This window comes from Astyanax mexicanus, unplaced genomic scaffold (genome assembly GCF_023375975.1).
Source record: "Astyanax mexicanus isolate ESR-SI-001 unplaced genomic scaffold, AstMex3_surface scaffold_34, whole genome shotgun sequence".
Taxonomy (NCBI): domain Eukaryota; kingdom Metazoa; phylum Chordata; class Actinopteri; order Characiformes; family Acestrorhamphidae; genus Astyanax; species Astyanax mexicanus.
The window spans coordinates 3,985,415-4,005,533 of record NW_026040044.1 but is presented as its reverse complement, the minus strand read 5'-3'; the positions used below and the strand labels follow the sequence as shown (position 1 = coordinate 4,005,533).

General features: G+C 41.2%; 1 protein-coding gene across 2 annotated transcripts in view; it reads left to right on the top strand.

Moving 5' to 3' along the window:
- The window catches only part of LOC125790080 (RNA-binding motif, single-stranded-interacting protein 3-like), a 120,860-nt gene extending 101,141 nt beyond the window's left edge, over nucleotides 1-19,719 (top strand). For both annotated transcript variants that reach the window (XM_049473187.1, XM_049473186.1), the window contains exons 13-14: nucleotides 15,463-15,572; nucleotides 16,874-19,719. In XM_049473187.1, the coding sequence (XP_049329144.1) occupies nucleotides 15,463-15,572; nucleotides 16,874-16,877 (114 nt within the window). In that variant the 3' untranslated portion in view covers nucleotides 16,878-19,719. The remainder of the gene's footprint in view (nucleotides 1-15,462; nucleotides 15,573-16,873) is intronic.
- Nucleotides 19,720-20,119: the final 400 nt, after the last annotated feature.

Below are 20,119 nucleotides of genomic sequence, written 5' to 3'. Positions count from 1 at the left end.
ACTTTCAACGTGAATGTAAAGATAAATACATGGTATGTGAGGACAGGGTGCTTAGGAAGGACCACTACTAATGTGAGTTTGGTAACAGATCAATACTGTACTCTGTCCAGACTGTGTGAGATGTAAAGATAAATACATGGTATGTGAGGACAGGGTGGTTAGGAAGGACCACTACTAATGTGAGTTTGGTAACAGAACAATACTGTACTCTGTCCAGACTGTGTGAGATGTAAAGATAAATACATGGTATGTGAGGACAGGGTGGTTAGGAAGGACCACTACTAATGTGAGTTTGGTAACAGATCAATACTGTACTCTGTCCAGACTGTGTGAGATGTAAAGATAAATACATGGTATGTGAGGACAGGGTGCTTAGGAAGGACCACTACTAATGTGAGTTTGGTAACAGATCAATACTGTACTCTGTCCAGACTGTGTGAGATGTAAAGATAAATACATGGTATGTGAGGACAGGGTGGTTAGGAAGGACCACTACTAATGTGAGTTTGGTAACAGATCAATACTGTACTCTGTCCAGACTGTGTGAGATGTAAAGATAAATACATGGTATGTGAGGACAGGGTGCTTAGGAAGGACCACTACTAATGTGAGTTTGGTAACAGATCAATACTGTACTCTGTCCAGACTGTGTGAGATGTAAAGATAAATACATGGTATGTGAGGACAGGGTGCTTAGGAAGGACCACTACTAATGTGAGTTTGGTAACAGATCAATACTGTACTCTGTCCAGACTGTGTGAGATGTAAAGATAAATACATGGTATGTGAGGACAGGGTGGTTAGGAAGGACCACTACTAATGTGAGTTTGGTAACAGATCAATACTGTACTCTGTCCAGACTGTGTGAGATGTAAAGATAAATACATGGTATGTGAGGACAGGGTGGTTAGGAAGGACCACTACTAATGTGAGTTTGGTAACAGATCAATACTGTACTCTGTCCAGACTGTGTGAGATGTAAAGATAAATACATGGTATGTGAGGACAGGGTGCTTAGGAAGGACCACTATTTCGAGTTTGTTCACAGCATCCACTTAAAAAAAACACTTGGCAACATAATATCAACCAGCTAACAGTCATCTAACAACCACATGGGATACCACAGTCACTGCTTAGCAACATCGTAGCAACCACCCAGAAAACTGCATCAACCACCTTGCAATGCCCTAGAAAACTGCAGTACATTAGCAACCACAGCTAGAAGCTTAATGTCAAAGACACAGAGCTTACTTTGGGCGAGACTGACTTAGGGCGAGACTGACTTAGGGCGAGACTGACTTAGGTCGAGACTGACTTAGGGCGAGACTGACTTAGGGCGAGACTTAGGGCGAGACTGATTTAGGGCGAGACTGATTTAGGGCGAGACTGACTTAGGGAGAGACTGACTTAGGGAGAGACTGACTTAGGGAGAGACTTAGGGTGAGACTTAGGGAGAGACTTAGGGAGAGACTTAGGGAGAGACTTACGGTGAGACTTAGGGTGAGACTTAGGGTGAGACTTATGGTGAGACTTAGGGAGAGACTTAGGGAGAGACTTAGGGAGAGACTTAGGACGTGACTGACTTAGGACGAGACTGACTTAGGGAGAGACTGACTTAGGGCGAGACTGACTTAGGGCGAGACTGACTTAGGGCGAGACTTAGGGAGAGACTGACTTAGGGAGAGACTTAGGGAGAGACTTAGGGTGAGACGTACAGTGAGATGAAAAAAGCCACAGTAAAAGCCACACTAACCTGAACAGAGTCTGAAGAATGGTTGGGCACCACTCTAAGCTGAGTCAGTGATCTGATCTCAGTGATATCAGTTAAACTGCTCGGTCCACACATCTCAGGATTTTCACAGCCAGCCTGGTGATTCTCCTGACCAGTAGCTACAGAATAAAACAGCAGAAACATCAATGAAGTAAAAGCAGCTTCAGTGATTTTACCATTGCTGAACATTACAGCCTGCAAACATATGATGGTGTTGCTTTCAAAGAATAGTTTTCCAATAGAGTGCATCACACAAAAAGGTTAGGCCACAAATATGTCACAAAGTTTTGTGGAATTCATAATTAGAAATAGCCTTATTGTTTAACTAACATAAAATTACTAAAACATCTTACTTTCAACAGAGACTGATGACTGTGATTCCTGGATTATCCGCTGTTAAAACAGTAACAGAGAGGAAGAGTGAATGAGCGGGAGGAAAGTTAGGGAGATTAAATAACAAAACTTTCAACGTGAATGTAAAGATAAATACATGGTATGTGAGGACAGGGTGGTTAGGAAAGACCACTACTAATGTGAGTTTGGTAACAGATCAATACTGTACTCTGTCCAGACTGTGTGAGAAATAAAGATAAATACATGTTATGTGAGGACAAGGTGGTTAGGAAGGACCACTACTAATGTGAGTTTGGTAACAGATCAATACTGTACTCTGTCCAGACTGTGTGAGATGTAAAGATAAATACATGGTATGTGAGGACAGGGTGCTTAGGAAGGACCACTACTAATGTGAGTTTGGTAACAGATCAATACTGTACTCTGTCCAGACTGTGTGAGATGTAAAGATAAATACATGGTATGTGAGGACAGGGTGCTTAGGAAGGACCACTATTTCGAGTTTGGTCACAGCATCCACTTAAAAAAAAACACTTGGCAACATAATATCAACCAGCTAACAGTCACCTAACAACCACATGGGATACCACAGTCACTGCTTAGCAACATCGTAGCAACCACCCAGAAAACTGCATCAACCACCTTGCAATGCCCTAGAAAACTGCAGTACATTAGCAACCACAGCTAGAAGCTTAATGTCAAAGACACAGAGCTTACTTTGGGTGAGACTGACTAGGGCGAGACTGACTTAGGGCTAGACTGACTTAGGTCGAGACTGACTTAGGGCTAGACTGACTTAGGGCGGGAGAGACTTAGGGTGAGACTTAGGGTGAGACTTAGGGAGAGACTTAGGGAGAGACTTAGGGAGAGACTGACTTAGGGAGAGACTGACTTAGGGAGAGACTTAGGGAGAGACTTAGGGAGAGACTTAGGGAGAGACTTAGGACGTGACTGACTTAGGGAGAGACTGACTTAGGGAGAGACTTAGGACGTGACTGACTTAGGGAGAGACTGACTTAGGGAGAGACTGACTTAGGGAGAGACTGACTTAGGGCGAGACTTAGGGCGAGACTTAGGGAGAGACTTAGGGAGAGACTTAGGGAGAGACTTAGGGTGAGACGTACAGTGAGATGAAAAAAGCCACAGTAAAAGCCACACTAACCTGAACAGAGTCTGAAGAATGGTTGGGCACCACTCTAAGCTGAGTCAGTGATCTGATCTCATCAGTTAAACTGCTCGGTCCACACATCTCAGGATTTTCACAGCCAGCCTGGTGATTCTCCTGACCAGTAGCTACAGAATAAAACAGCAGAAACATCAATGAAGTAAAAGCAGCTTCAGTGATTTTACCATTGCTGAACATTACAGCCTGCAAACATATGATGGTGTTGCTTTCCAAGAATAGTTTTCCAATAGAGTGCATCACACAAAAAGGTTAGGCCACAAATATGTCACAAAGTTTTGTGGAATTCATAATTAGAAATAGCCTTATTGTTTAACTAACATAAAATTACTAAAACATCTTACTTTCAACAGAGACTGATGACTGTGATTCCTGGATTATCCGCTGTTAAAACAGTAACAGAGAGGAAGAGTGAATGAGCGGGAGGAAAGTTAGGGAGATTAAATAACAAAACTTTCAACGTGAATGTAAAGATAAATACATGGTATGTGAGGACAGGGTGCTTAGGAAGGACCACTACTAATGTGAGTTTGGTAACAGATCAATACTGTACTCTGTCCAGACTGTGTGAGATGTAAAGATAAATACATGGTATGTGAGGACAGGGTGGTTAGGAAGGACCACTACTAATGTGAGTTTGGTAACAGATCAATACTGTACTCTGTCCAGACTGTGTGAGATGTAAAGATAAATACATGGTATGTGAGGACAGGGTGCTTAGGAAGGACCACTACTAATGTGAGTTTGGTAACAGATCAATACTGTACTCTGTCCAGACTGTGTGAGATGTAAAGATAAATACATGGTATGTGAGGACAGGGTGGTTAGGAAGGACCACTACTAATGTGAGTTTGGTAACAGATCAATACTGTACTCTGTCCAGACTGTGTGAGATGTAAAGATAAATACATGGTATGTGAGGACAGGGTGGTTAGGAAGGACCACTACTAATGTGAGTTTGGTAACAGATCAATACTGTACTCTGTCCAGACTGTGTGAGATGTAAAGATAAATACATGTTATGTGAGGACAGGGTGCTTAGGAAGGACCACTATTTCGAGTTTGGTCACAGCATCCACTTAAAAAAAACACTTGGCAACATAATATCAACCAGCTAACAGTCACCTAACAACCACATTGGATATCACAGTCACTGCTTAGCAACATCGTAGCAACCAACCAGAAAACTGCATCAACCACCTTGCAATGCCCTAGAAAACTGCAGTACATTAGCAACCACAGCTAGAAGCTTAATGTCAAAGACACAGAGCTTACTTATGGCGAGACTGACTTAGGACGAGACTGACTTAGGGCGAGACTGACTTAGGGCGAGACTGACTTAGGGAGAGACTTAGGGTGAGACTTAGGGTGAGACTTAGGGTGAGACTTAGGATGAGACTTAGGGCGAGACTGACTTAGGGCGAGACTGACTTAGGGCGAGACTGACTTAGGGCGAGATTGACTTAGGGCGAGATTGACTTAGGGCGAGACTGACTTAGGGAGAGACTGACTTAGTGAGAGACTTAGGGAGAGACTGACTTAGGGCGAGACTGACTTAGGGAGAGACTTAGGGCGAGACTGACTTAGGGCGAGACTTAGGGAGAGACTTAGGGCGAGACTGACTTAGGGGCGAGACTTAGGGTGAGACTTAGGGTGAGACTGACTTAGGGCGAGACTGACTTAGTGAGAGACTTAGGGAGAGACTGACTTAGGGAGAGACTTAGGGGAGACTGACTTAGGGCGAGACTGACTTAGTGGGAGACTTAGGGAGAGACTTAGGGCGAGACTGACTTAGGGCGAGACTGACTTAGGGAGAGACTTAGGGTGAGACTTAGGTAGAGACTGACTTAGTGAGAGACTTAGGGAGAGACTGACTTAGGGAGAGACTTAGGGCGAGACTGACTTAGGGCAAGACTGACTTAGGGCGAGACTTAGGGAGAGACTGACTTAGGGAGAGACTGACTTAGGGAGAGACTTAGGGTGAGACTTAGGAAGAGACTTAGGACGTGACTGACTTAGGGCGAGACTGACTTAGGGCGAGACTGACTTAGGGCGAGACTGACTTAGGGTGAGACTTAGGGTGAGACTTAGGGCGAGACTGACTTAGGGCGAGACTGACTTAGGGCGAGACTGACTTAGGGCGAGATTGACTTAGGGCGAGATTGACTTAGGGAGAGACTGACTTAGTGAGAGACTGACTTAGTGAGAGACTTAGGGAGAGACTGACTTAGGGCGAGACTGACTTAGGGAGAGACATAGGGCGAGACTGACTTAGGGCGAGACTGACTTAGGGCGAGATTGACTTAGGGCGAGACTGACTTAGGGCGAGACTGACTTAGGGAGAGACTTAGGGCGAGACTGACTTAGGGCGAGACTTAGGGTGAGACTTAGGGTGAGACTGACTTAGGGCGAGACTGACTTAGTGAGAGACTTAGGGAGAGACTGACTTAGGGAGAGACTTAGGGGAGACTGACTTAGGGCGAGACTGACTTAGTGAGAGACTTAGGGAGAGACTTAGGGCGAGACTGACTTAGGGCGAGACTGACTTAGGGAGAGACTTAGGGTGAGACTTAGGTAGAGACTGACTTAGTGAGAGACTTAGGGAGAGACTGACTTAGGGAGAGACTTAGGGCGAGACTGACTTAGGGCAAGACTGACTTAGGGCGAGACTTAGGGAGAGACTGACTTAGGGAGAGACTTAGGGTGAGACTTAGAAAGAGACTTAGGACGTGACTGACTTAGGGCGAGACTGACTTAGGGCGAGACTGACTTAGGGCGAGTCTGACTTAGGGTGAGACTTAGGGAGAGACTTAGGGCGAGACTGACTTAGGGCGAGACTGACTTAGGGCGAGACTTAGGGAGAGACTTAGGGTGAGACTTAGGAAGAGACTTAGGACGTGACTGACTTAGGGTGAGACTGACTTAGGGCGAGACTGACTTAGTGAGAGACTTAGGGAGAGACTTAGGGAGAGACTTAGGGAGAGACTGACTTAGGGCGAGACTGACTTAGGGCGAGACTGACTTAGTGAGAGACTCAGGGAGAGACTTAGGGCGAGACTGACTTAGTGAGAGACTTAGGGAGAGACTTAGGGCGAGACTGACTTAGGGCGAGACTTAGGGAGAGACTTAGGGTGAGACTTAGGAAGAGACTTAGGGCGAGACTGACTTAGGGAGAGACTTAGGGCGAGACTGACTTAGGGCGAGACTTAGGGTGAGACTTAGGGTGAGACTGACTTAGGGCGAGACTGACTTAGTGAGAGACTTAGGGAGAGACTGACTTAGGGAGAGACTTAGGGGAGACTGACTTAGGGCGAGACTGACTTAGTGAGAGACTTAGGGAGAGACTTAGGGCGAGACTGACTTAGGGCGAGACTGACTTAGGGAGAGACTTAGGGTGAGACTTAGGTAGAGACTGACTTAGGGAGAGACTGACTTAGGGAGAGACTGACTTAGGGAGAGACTTAGGGCGAGACTGACTTAGGGCAAGACTGACTTAGGGCGAGACTTAGGGAGAGACTGACTTAGGGAGAGACTTAGGGTGAGACTTAGGAAGAGACTTAGGACGTGACTGACTTAGGGCGAGACTGACTTAGGGTGAGACTTAGGGTGAGACTTAGGGCGAGACTGACTTAGGGCGAGACTGACTTAGGGCGAGACTGACTTAGGGCGAGATTGACTTAGGGCGAGATTGACTTAGGGAGAGACTGACTTAGTGAGAGACTTAGGGAGAGACTGACTTAGGGCGAGACTGACTTAGGGAGAGACTTAGGGCGAGACTGACTTAGGGCGAGACTGACTTAGGGCGAGATTGACTTAGGGCGAGACTTAGGGCGAGACTGACTTAGGGCGAGACTGACTTAGGGCGAGACTTAGGGTGAGACTTAGGGTGAGACTGACTTAGGGCGAGACTGACTTAGTGAGAGACTTAGGGAGAGACTGACTTAGGGAGAGACTTAGGGGAGACTGACTTAGGGCGAGACTGACTTAGTGAGAGACTTAGGGAGAGACTTAGGGCGAGACTGACTTAGGGCGAGACTGACTTAGTGAGAGACTTAGGGAGAGACTGACTTAGGGAGAGACTTAGGGCGAGACTGACTTAGGGCAAGACTGACTTAGGGCGAGACTTAGGGAGAGACTGACTTAGGGAGAGACTTAGGGTGAGACTTAGAAAGAGACTTAGGACGTGACTGACTTAGGGCGAGACTGACTTAGGGCGAGACTGACTTAGGGCGAGTCTGGCTTAGGGTGAGACTTAGGGAGAGACTTAGGGCGAGACTGACTTAGGGCGAGACTGACTTAGGGCGAGACTGACTTAGGGCGAGACTGACTTAGGGCGAGACTTAGGGAGAGACTGACTTAGGGAGAGACTTAGGGTGAGACTTAGGAAGAGACTTAGGACGTGACTGACTTAGGGTGAGACTGACTTAGGGCGAGACTGACTTAGTGAGAGACTTAGGGAGAGACTTAGGGAGAGACTGACTTAGGGCGAGACTGACTTAGGGCGAGACTGACTTAGTGAGAGACTCAGGGAGAGACTTAGGGCGAGACTGACTTAGTGAGAGACTTAGGGAGAGACTTAGGGCGAGACTGACTTAGGGCGAGACTTAGGGAGAGACTTAGGGTGAGACTTAGGAAGAGACTTAGGAAGAGACTGACTTAGGGCGAGACTGACCTAGGGTGAGACTGACTTAGGGCGAGACTTGGGGAGAGACTGACTTAGGGAGAGACTTAGGGTGAGACTTAGGAAGAGACTTAGGACGTGACTGACTTAGGGCGAGACTTAGGGAGAGACTTAAGGAGAGACTGACTTAGGGCGAGAGTGACTTAGTGAGAGACTTAGGGAGAGACTTCGGGCGAGACTTAGGGAGAGACTTCGGGCGAGACTTAGGGAGAGACTTCGGGCGAGACTGACTTAGGGCGAGACTTAGGGAGAGACTTAGGGTGAGACTTAGGAAGAGACTTAGGGCGAGACTGACTTAGGGCGAGACTGACTTAGGGCGAGACTGACTTAGGGAGAGACTGACTTAGGGAGAGACTTAGGGTGAGACTTAGGAAGAGACTTAGGACGTGACTGACTTAGGGCGAGACTGACTTAGGGCGAGACTTAGGGTGAGACTTAGGGAGAGACTGACTTAGTGAGAGACTTAGGGAGAGACTTAGGGAGAGACTTAGGGAGAGACTGACTTAGGGCGAGACTGACTTAGGGCGAGACTTAGGGAGAGACTTAGGGAGAGACTGACTTAGGGCGAGACTGACTTAGTGAGAGACTTAGGGAGAGACTTAGGGCGAGACTGACTTAGGGCGAGACTTAGGGCGAGACTGACTTAGGGCGAGACTGACTTAGTGAGAGACTTAGGGAGAGACTTAGGGAGAGACGTACAGTGAGATGAAAAAAGCCACAGTAAAAGCCACACTAACCTGAACAGAGTCAATAGTATTGATCAACAGATCAATACTGTACTCTGTCCAGACTGTGTGAGATGTAAAGATAAATACATGGTATGTGAGGACAGGGTGGTTAGGAAGGACCACTACTAATGTGAGTTTGGTAACAGATCAATACTGTACTCTGTCCAGACTGTGTGAGATGTAAAGATAAATACATGGTATGTGAGGACAGGGTGCTTAGGAAGGACCACTATTTCGAGTTTGGTCACAGCATCCACTTAAAAAAAACACTTGGCAACATAATATCAACCAGCTAACAGTCACCTAACAACCACATGGGATACCACAGTCACTGCTTAGCAACATCGTAGCAACCACCCAGAAAACTGCATCAACCACCTGGCAATGCCCTAGAAAACTGCAGTACATTAGCAACCACAGCTAGAAGCTTAATGTCAAAGACACAGAGCTTACTTTGGGTGAGACTGACTTAGGGCGAGACTGACTTAGGGCTAGACTGACTTAGGGCGAGACTGACTTAGGGCGAGACTTAGGGCGAGACTGATTTAGGGCGAGACTGACTTAGGGAGAGACTTAGGGAGAGACTTAGGGAGAGACTTAGGGTGAGACTTAGGGTGAGACTTAGGGTGAGACTTAGGGTGAGACTTAGGACGTGACTGACTTAGGGTGAGACTGACTTAGGACGAGACTGACTTAGGGAGAGACTGACTTAGGGAGAGACTGACTTAGGGCGAGACTTAGGGAGAGACTGACTTAGGGCGAGACTGACTTAGGGCGAGACTGACTTAGGGCGAGACTTAGGGTGAGACTTAGGGTGAGACTTAGGGAGAGACTTAGGGAGAGACTAAGGGAGAGACTAAGGGTGAGACGTACAGTGAGATGAAAAAAGCCACAGTAAAAGCCACACTAACCTGAACAGAGTCTGAAGAATGGTTGGGCACCACTCTAAGCTGAGTCAGTGATCTGATCTCAGTGATATCAGTTAAACTGCTCGGTCCACACATCTCAGGATTTTCACAGCCAGCCTGGTGATTCTCCTGACCAGTAGCTACAGAATAAAACAGCAGAAACATCAATGAAGTAAAAGCAGCTTCAGTGATTTTACCATTGCTGAACATTACAGCCTGCAAACATATGATGGTGTTGCTTTCAAAGAATAGTTTTCCAATAGAGTGCATCACACAAAAAGGTTAGGCCACAAATATGTCACAAAGTTTTGTGGAATTCATAATTAGAAATAGCCTTATTGTTTAACTAACATAAAATTACTAAAACATCTTACTTTCAACAGAGACTGATGACTGTGATTCCTGGATTATCCGCTGTTAAAACAGTAACAGAGAGGAAGAGTGAATGAGCGGGAGGAAAGTTAGGGAGATTAAATAACAAAACTTTCAAAGTGAATGTAAAGATAAATACATGGTATGTGAGGACAGGGTGCTTAGGAAGGACCACTACTAATGTGAGTTTGGTAACAGATCAATACTGTACTCTGTCCAGACTGTGTGAGATGTAAAGATAAATACATGGTATGTGAGGACAGGGTGGTTAGGAAGGACCACTACTAATGTGAGTTTGGTAACAGATCAATACTGTACTCTGTCCAGACTGTGTGAGATGTAAAGATAAATACATGGTATGTGAGGACAGGGTGCTTAGGAAGGACCACTACTAATGTGAGTTTGGTAACAGATCAATACTGTACTCTGTCCAGACTGTGTGAGATGTAAAGATAAATACATGGTATGTGAGGACAGGGTGGTTAGGAAGGACCACTACTAATGTGAGTTTGGTAACAGATCAATACTGTACTCTGTCCAGACTGTGTGAGATGTAAAGATAAATACATGGTATGTGAGGACAGGGTGGTTAGGAAGGACCACTACTAATGTGAGTTTGGTAACAGATCAATACTGTACTCTGTCCAGACTGTGTGAGATGTAAAGATAAATACATGGTATGTGAGGACAGGGTGCTTAGGAAGGACCACTATTTCGAGTTTGGTCACAGCACTTACTTTGGGTGAGACTGACTTAGGGCGAGACTGACTTAGGGCTAGACTGACTTAGGGCGAGACTGACTTAGGGCGGGAGAGACTTAGGGAGAGACTTAGAAAACAAAGGTGTAACTAAACAAAAAGAGAAAATAATGATTTGATGGTTAATCAAAAAATATTTAGTGTTGAATGTTAAAAAAATCTTTAATGGATTATAGCAGGATTTGTCATGAACAGGATTTGTCTTATGTTCCATATAATAAAGCAAAGGTTCTGTAAAGGCTAAAAGAATATGATTTATTGGCCGAATAAGAATTTGAACAATATATTAATAATAAGAATAGGAGGTTTTGTAATGACATGTCATAGTAAAACAAGCAAAATATGACTATGGTTTTTCAAATTGAGCATAATTTGTCACATTAAATTTCAGCATGTGTAGGATTACTTACATTAGGTTTCTTAAAGCAGATTGCACCCAAGGCCCTGACAGATAAACCAGGTTTGACAATGAATATGTGAGTGATTAAGGTATCTTACGACTCATCTGAGCAACAGAGCTGATGAGTGCAAAAAGTTTAATGACATATAAAAATGGACTTACCTTTTGTAAATTGTCATTCCGCTGTCATTCCACTGAAAAGCTGTGTCCTGTTTTCCTAGTTCTTGCTTACATTCCACTCAGAGCATGGCCTTTCTTTGCAGTCTCTTTGATAGGAAAAAACTCTCCTCTCAAAAGCCAAGTAAGACAGGGAAAGCATTCTTGGTAGAACCACAATGTATATATTTTTTGGGTGACCAGATTGTAGTAAAGACATTGGCCACTCCGGCCACCCCTTTAAGACTCTGCTAATGTAGCTTTATGTATGAAAATTATATTGTAGAGAAAAGAAGAATGTATTACAGAGTTTTGTTCGTTTCATGGGCACCGTCGCCATTGAATCTGAGGGGAACCTGCCCCCTTCACATTTCATGAATGTTTGTTTGGACCCTCCAACCTTTAACATAAAATATACAGTCAACCAGCACTGTTTCTATCGCTTTGTGAAAGAACCCATTCCATGTGATTGATAGGAGAAAACACACACTACCATGAATCATCAGTGCAGTCAGTGCACATTCAGCTCTATACAGGAGGAGGCAAGGCGTGGTGTTCGTCTGAATAACGGACCATGTTAGATTCATTTTTATCAATGCCAAACGGGCATTAGCAGTCAAGAGTTGTGGGAAATGTGTCTTCATTTCTTGTGTTTCTTGCTTTTTGTAATTTAACCCTTTCAGTTCCGGTTCAAGCTATGTCAAGTAAGGAAGGTTTACTGGCTGTGGGATCACTAATTTATTCACAGGGCTTTATGTCACTGTTTACAGGACTCATGGTGTTGAGTATATTTAACTTCTAGATTGAAAAGCCTGCTCCACTGAAGCTCCTTTAGAAAGCACATGCGTATTTGCCGTGACAGGATGGTGACTTTAAGTTATGGAGGGTTTTTTGGCAATATTAAATAGTTATAAACATAATGAATACAGAACCAATTAATTAAATGTTACAATGTATTACTATTATTTAAAATAAAAGCCTCAATAATTAATAATACATTCTTTCAACATTATCAATCAGTGGGCAGGGCTAACTTCGGCCACAACTCCAAACACAAACCCATAACCCAACTGTACTATAATTTTATTGGGTGACTACACACTTCTTGGCATTCTAAAACTTTTGTAACAGTGGCCCCTTAAACCCAGCACAAAGTAGTCCACAGCCCACAAAAAAAGAGTATTACCCAAAAACAGCACAACAACCAATATAGCTATTTCAGGTTATAAGCACATTCAACACATTTAAAAATGGTGTCAATGGTTACTATACTGCTGATCCAATGGCTAGCTTTGTTGTTCACATTATCACATTATCATTTAGCTCAATATTTAGCTAAACACACTGTATATTTATATACATGTATAATTATGTTGCAAATGGTTATGTAATATATGTCACACATATGTCTATTTCTGTTTGTTGAAATTTTTCTATTTACGTGAAGGAATGTATTTTACAAAAAAAAAAAAAAAGAAAAAGAGCAAAAAACTGTTGGCCAATGGCCCCCTTGCAGTACCACTGAGGGTCCACGGCCCACAGGTTGAATAAAACTGATCTAATGGATATATAAAATTTCTAATGCTGGAGACATAGATAAGTTATTACAAAAAAGTCAGATTTATTGGTTTATTGGGTCATGTGTATGGGACATGTGTATGGATTGTAAGGACGTGTATCGTGGCTGCAATACCACTTATTGCCTCTGGGGGCAGCAAAGTGATACAATCTGATACAACAAAAGTCCGATTTTTTGGTTTATCAGGACATTCAAGGAAACTGCATCAGGGGTCTTATAGGAGTCATAAAACATCATTTGTAATCTTTAGTTTACAAGGACACAAAAATGTCTGGCTAAACCACACTGTCCTCTTAATACACTAAATTGTCAGGAAAAATGTCCTCATATACCACCCATACCAACACACACACACACACAATAAATAAATAACATACACACACACACACACACACACAATAAATAACATACACACACACACACACAATAAATAACATACACACACACACACACACACACACAATAAATAACATACACACACACACACACACACAATAAATAACATACACACACACACACACACAATAAATAAATAACATACACACACACACACACACACACACAATAAATAACATACACACACACACACACACAATAAATAAATAACATACACACACACACACACACAATAAATAACATACACACACACACACACACACACACAATAAATAACATACACACACACACACACACAATAAATAAATAACACACACACACACACACACAATAAATAACATACACACACACACACACACACACAATAAATAAATAACACACACACACACACACACACAATAAATAACATACACACACACAATAAATAACATACACACACACACACACAATAAATAAATAACATACACACACACACAATAAATAACATACACACACACACACACACAATAAATAACATACACACACACACACAATAAATAACATACACACACACACACACAATAAATAACATACACACACACACACACACAATAAATAACATACACACACACACACAATAAATAACATACACACACACACAATAAATAACATACACACACACACACACAATAAATAACATACACACACACACACAATAAATAACATACACACACACACACAATAAATAAATAACATACACACACACACACACACACACACAATAAATAACATACACACACACACACACAATAAATAAATAACATACACACACACACACACACAATAAATAACATACACACACACAATAAATAAATAACATACACACACACACACACACACACACACACAATAAATAACATACACACACACACACACAATAAATAACATACACACACACACACACACACAATAAATAACATACACACACACACACAATAAATAAATAACATACACACACACACACAATAAATAACACACACACACACACACACACACAATAAATAACATACACACACACACACAATAAATAAATAACATACACACACACACACAATAAATAACACACACACACACACACAATAAATAACATACACACACACACACAATAAATAAATAACATACACACACACACACAATAAATAAATAACATACACACACACACACACTGAAATAAGAATCAATCACAAATGAATAAACGGAATATGAGTCAAAACAATAGACAATTAAAAACAGACTTGGTTCTGGTGAGTTTAGGTGAGTCTCACTTCAGATTCAGATGAGCTTTAGGTGAGTCTCAGGTGAGTCACTTGTGAATTTTAAGTGAGCCTCAGGTTAATTGTACACAAGCCTCAGGTGATTCTCACGTGAGTTTTAGTTGAGCCTCAAATCAGTTTCAAATGAGCTTTAGGTGGGTCTTTGGTGAGTTTTAGGTGAGTCTTTGGTGAGTTTTCGGTGAGTCTTAGTTCAGTTTCAGATGAGCTTTAGGTGAGTCTTTGGTGAGTTTTCGGTGAGTCTTAGTTCAGTTTCAGATGAGCTTTAGGTGAGTCTTTGGTGAGTTTTAGGTGAGCCTCAGTTTAGTTTCAGATGAGCTTTAGGTGATATTTTGGTGAGTTTCAGGTGAGTCACAGGTGAGTTTTAGTGAGCCTCAGGTTAGTTTTAGATGAGTTTTAGGTAAGTCTCTGTTGAGTTTTAGGTGAATTTCAGTTGAGCCTCAGTTCAGATTCAGATAAGCTTTAGGTGAGTCTCAGGTGAGACACAGGTGAGTTTTAGTGAGCCTCAGTTTAGTGGTAGTCTCTTGAGAATTTTAGGTAGTTCAGTTTTAGATGAGCCTTAGGTGAGTCCCAAGTGAGTTTTATTGGATCCTCAGTTCAGTTTTATGTGAGCCTTATGTAAATCTCAGGTGAGTCACAGTTGAGTCACAATTGAGTTTTAGGTGAGCATTAGTTCAGTTTCAGATGAGCTTTAGGTGAGTGTCTGGTGAGTTTTACTAGAATTTTAGTTGAGCTAAAAGTTTAGGTGAGCCTCAGATGAGTCTCTGGTGTAACAAGTCACAAGTCACAAGTAAGCCTCAGGTGAGTCTCAGATGAGTCTGAGGTAATCAGTATTGCACTAATGTAATATATTTGTGTATGTTCAGGGCGTGGTGACAGACACATCATCACAGACATCACAGGATATCAACACACCACAGCAACAGATCACCGTGGAGACCAGTGACCACCTCCCACCATACTCCTACCAGTCTAAGTATGCACTAACCTCATATACTCTATATTCCCTAATGTTCATACATAACCTTTCTAATGAGGGCTACATTTACCTTATTTAAGTTACACCCAAGTTGATGTAGGCGTCCCAATACAACTGTCCATATGGTGCAGCTGCAAAAGGGGACTGACTCCAAACTGATGCAAATGGGTTTAGAAAGGAGTTTCTTTTATAAAAAGTTCTTATATATATATTTTCTCCATTTATTTAAGCTGTAAAGGGGGACTGACTCCACACTAGTGCATATGGGTTTGGAATGGAATACCATTTCTTAAAAGATAAAAACTTTGGTTTAAAATGGGACGGTTTAAATGTATTATAGGTTTACATACATTTTAGTCCATATAGTCCATATAGTGTAGGGGGACAGACTACACATTATTGTCTATAGATTTACAATATGATGTTATAAATGTGTAGGTGTCCCAATACTATTGTACTATTGACTCTATATTATTGTAGTGTACTATATGAAACGTGCTGTTGGTGTTATGTGTAGGTGTACTAATATTTTCGTCCATATATTTCATATAGTGTAGGTGCAAAGGGGGACAGACTACACATTATTGTCTATAGATCTAGAATATGATGATATAAATGTGTAGGTGTCCTAATACTATTGTCTGTACAGTATAGCTGACTACACACTAATGCATATGAGTTTAGAAGACTGTAAAAAGTATGTGTCCCAATATAATTCTCCATATTGTGTACCTGCAAAGAGGGACCGACTACACACTGATGTCTATTGGTTCAAAATGGGAATAATGTTGTAGGTATATTAATATGTTTTCTCTATGTAGTGTAGCTGAAAGTGGGACAGACTCCACATTAATGCAATTAATTAATATGTTTGTCCATATAGTGGCTCTATATTAATGGCTATGGGTTTAGAATAGAATCTCAGAAAATCTGTCCATTTCTATATAACATAGCTGCAAAGGGGGACCAACTCCACACTTAAGTATATGATTTAGAATTAAATGTCTTTTATAAAAAGCTCTTAAAGGGAAAAAAGCCTGTGTCCAAATATGTTTGTCCATATAGTGTAGCTGCAAAGGGGGACCGACTACACACTGATGCTAATGGGTTTAAAATGGAGGATATAAAAGGACCTGTTGGTGTAATATGTAGGTGTAATGTCTATATATTTAGAATGTGATGATATATATATATATATATATATATATATATATATATATATATATATATATATATATATATATGTGCAGTTGTCTGTTTTATGTATTAGACTAATTAGTGATGTGTTTTTATCTCAGATAGCGTGTGGAGCAGGGGAATGTACCGGCCACAGAGTTGCCTTTCCTGGGCGTCAGAGCCGAGACCAACTGGACTGGTTTCCAGTTCATGAACTCAGACAAAACAGGACTACGGAGGAAATGGGGGCGGAGTCTGTGTTTCATCATGTGACCATATCGTCGGATTGAGCTGGAGTTTTTATAAAAACTAAAATAAAAATAATATTGCAAAAAATGATAAAAATGTTGTACACAGTAGATGAAGCTTATTTTTTAAACTTAGTAGAAAAAGTTAAACGTTAAAACAGATTAAACGTCTTCCTCAGAAATGAAGCTACACTCACTTTTAACTCGTCTTACCTTACTTACAGTTCTGGTTTTATAGAGATTTACGATTAAAAAAACTGTTTTCTCGTCTTTGTTGCCTTAATTTTGAAGGTTACAGCTGTTTTTAGTTCGGCCTGGTTGTGTCGTGTTCTATTGTTCTTCACTAAAAGAGAGATTAAAACAGATCCGAGAGAAATTACATCTTAAAAACGCTGTACAGATTTATCAGAGGATTTCTCCTCTTTATCTGAAGAAAACGTTGGACGCTGTGATGTGATGATGATGTTGTGATTGAATGTTAAGGAGGAAGAAGACTCTCATTCGGGACTGCAGTATGTCTGTGCTTCAATGAGATTTTAAAAATGATTTTAAGTGGTTTCTTTTTACTTTTACGGGAAAAATGCTGCAATATATTTTTTTTTTATTTCGTTGTCTTTACAATGATATTTTTGTTGTTTCACTGTATGAAATTGTCTTTTATTTTTTAGCTTGCTTAGCTTAAAATACTCCATAACAAAAGAGAAGGTAGGAAATATCCAGTATGTATTAAAAACTTGACCAAAATCAGTAGTACATGTACAAAAGTGGAGAGTGGAGCACAAACTAACTCTAACCAGGATAAAGTACAGCTTCTAAACATGGTGGAGGTAGTTACATTATCTATAACTCACAGTGAGAGATAACCAGGTTAAAGTACAGTTTCTAAACATGTTCTGATTCCTCCCCAAGACTACGGTTGGTCTTAATTGCAACTTTAATTGTTTGATTGGTTCTAATGTCCATCTCTTTAGTTCTAAAACCTAACCCATTACTTCGATTGGTTTTAGTCTTCATCATATCTGTTCTGAGACCTCCCCAACACTGCGATTGGTTCAAACTGTTACCATGTTTGTCATGATTGATTTTCTCCTTGATTTTAATTGGTCCTATTGATCATTTAGTTGTTTTTTAAGTCATTTTCTTTACCATAATTGGTCCTAATCTCGACCATGTTTCTTGTAAGAGCTCCTCATGGCAGTAATTGGTCTAAATAGTACAACTGGTTAATTTTTAGAGGCTTTCCAGGACAGCAACTGGTCTAAATTTCCACCATGTTTCTACTTATGTTTTGCTTTTATTGAGACATGTTTATTTTCAACTGCTGCATTTGTAAAAAAGAATTTTATTTCTAATTTTCTCCCGTTTTATCTGGCCAAATGTTCCACCCATTCAGCTCGCTGCACTCGGTTCTGATACATCAGCTCACAGACGCAGCCTTGTGCTGATCCACATCACCCTTGGAGTGATGAGGGGAAAGAGAGAGCGCCATCTACTGTACCCATCCAGAGAAAGAGCAAGACCAACTGTGCTCTCTCAGGGCTCCAGCAGCTGATGGCAAGCTGCAAATAGCTATTTTATTAAACGCGAGGAGATGAAACTCAGAGATGTGCATCCGGGCGGGACTAAAATTACTAGAGGACCACGATTACAGGAGTTCAGCGAAAAACAGTAGATAATTCAGCCTGTAATTTTTAGTTTTTTATCTCAGAGGACGTCTAAGAAAAACACATACATGGAAATAAAATCAGTGAGATTATTAAAGAGAAAATTACAGTAAACCTTGTATTTATAATGCCTTATGAATGCATTCATAGTGCATTATATGACATGCATAATACTTTATAATGACTGTAATAAGCCTGTATAATAACTTATAAGTACTTACAGTGACATTCATAACACATTATAAACCACAGGTGTAAGGGTTTATAAAGAAAGGGCATTACAACACTACATTGTACAATGATCTTATGAACAGATATTACAAGGCATTATAAGCCCTTTCTTTATACACCTTTATACTATACAGGCTTATAACAGTCATTATAAGCTATTACGCCTGTCATATAATGCATTATACATGCATTTATAATGCATTATGAATACAGGGTTCATATGAAGTGTTACCAAAATTACTACTGAACCTCCTGAGAAACTAATCCTGTCTTTAGCTCATCTAATAAAGTATTTACCGAATCCCGGTAGGTTTTGGTTGGTGCTCCACTCTCCACCACTGCAGGAGCTTCTGGTTCAAACCGAGCAGCAAAAGCAATAGAAGAAATTGTTGACAATTTCTGTAGTTTTTTTCTGAAATGCAGCTTAAAAACAGCCGTTTTATACCAAAGATGAAGAAACTCTTCTGTTTTTATCCTGTTCAGAGTGTCGTCCTTCTCGCTGTTGTTCTTGTTCTTGATGTTGTTGATGAAGATGATGATGATTGTGTTGCTGCAGCTCTAATCACTAATGTTTCTCACTCTGACCTCACCGACCACATCTCTATTTCTATTCTCTCAGTTCATTACTATCTCTCACCCCTTTATTTCAGCAGGTCATGAACTTTAGTAGATGTACTGAAATCAGAGGAACTGTGTCTCACCTGATCTCTCAGGTGTTTCTCGCTGATTCATCTTCCATCAAATTAGTGAAAACCACGTGTGGAGTGTGCATGTCACATGACAATAAAGAATGATCACATGTCCCAAAATCACATGTTCTCAAAATACTGTTTTACTGGACTTTAATATCCTGAGAAAACACTTGATATTTTAAGTTTATTTGGGTTTAGTATTCTGTTATATAGAGTTAATTACAGGTAGACACTCTCACTGATCACTGACTTTATTCTTTATGTTTATTTGGGTTTAGTATTCTGTTTTAATGTTATATAGAGTTAATTACAGGTAGATACTCTCACTGATCACTGACTTTATTAATGTTTATTTGGGTTTAGTATTCTAATGTTATATAGAGTTAATTACAGGTAGATACTCTCACTGATCACTGACTTTATTAATGTTTATTTGGGTTTAGTATTCTAATGTTATATAGAGTTAATTACAGGTAGGCACTCTCACTGATCACTGACTTTATTAATGTTTATTTGGGTTTAGTGTTCTAATG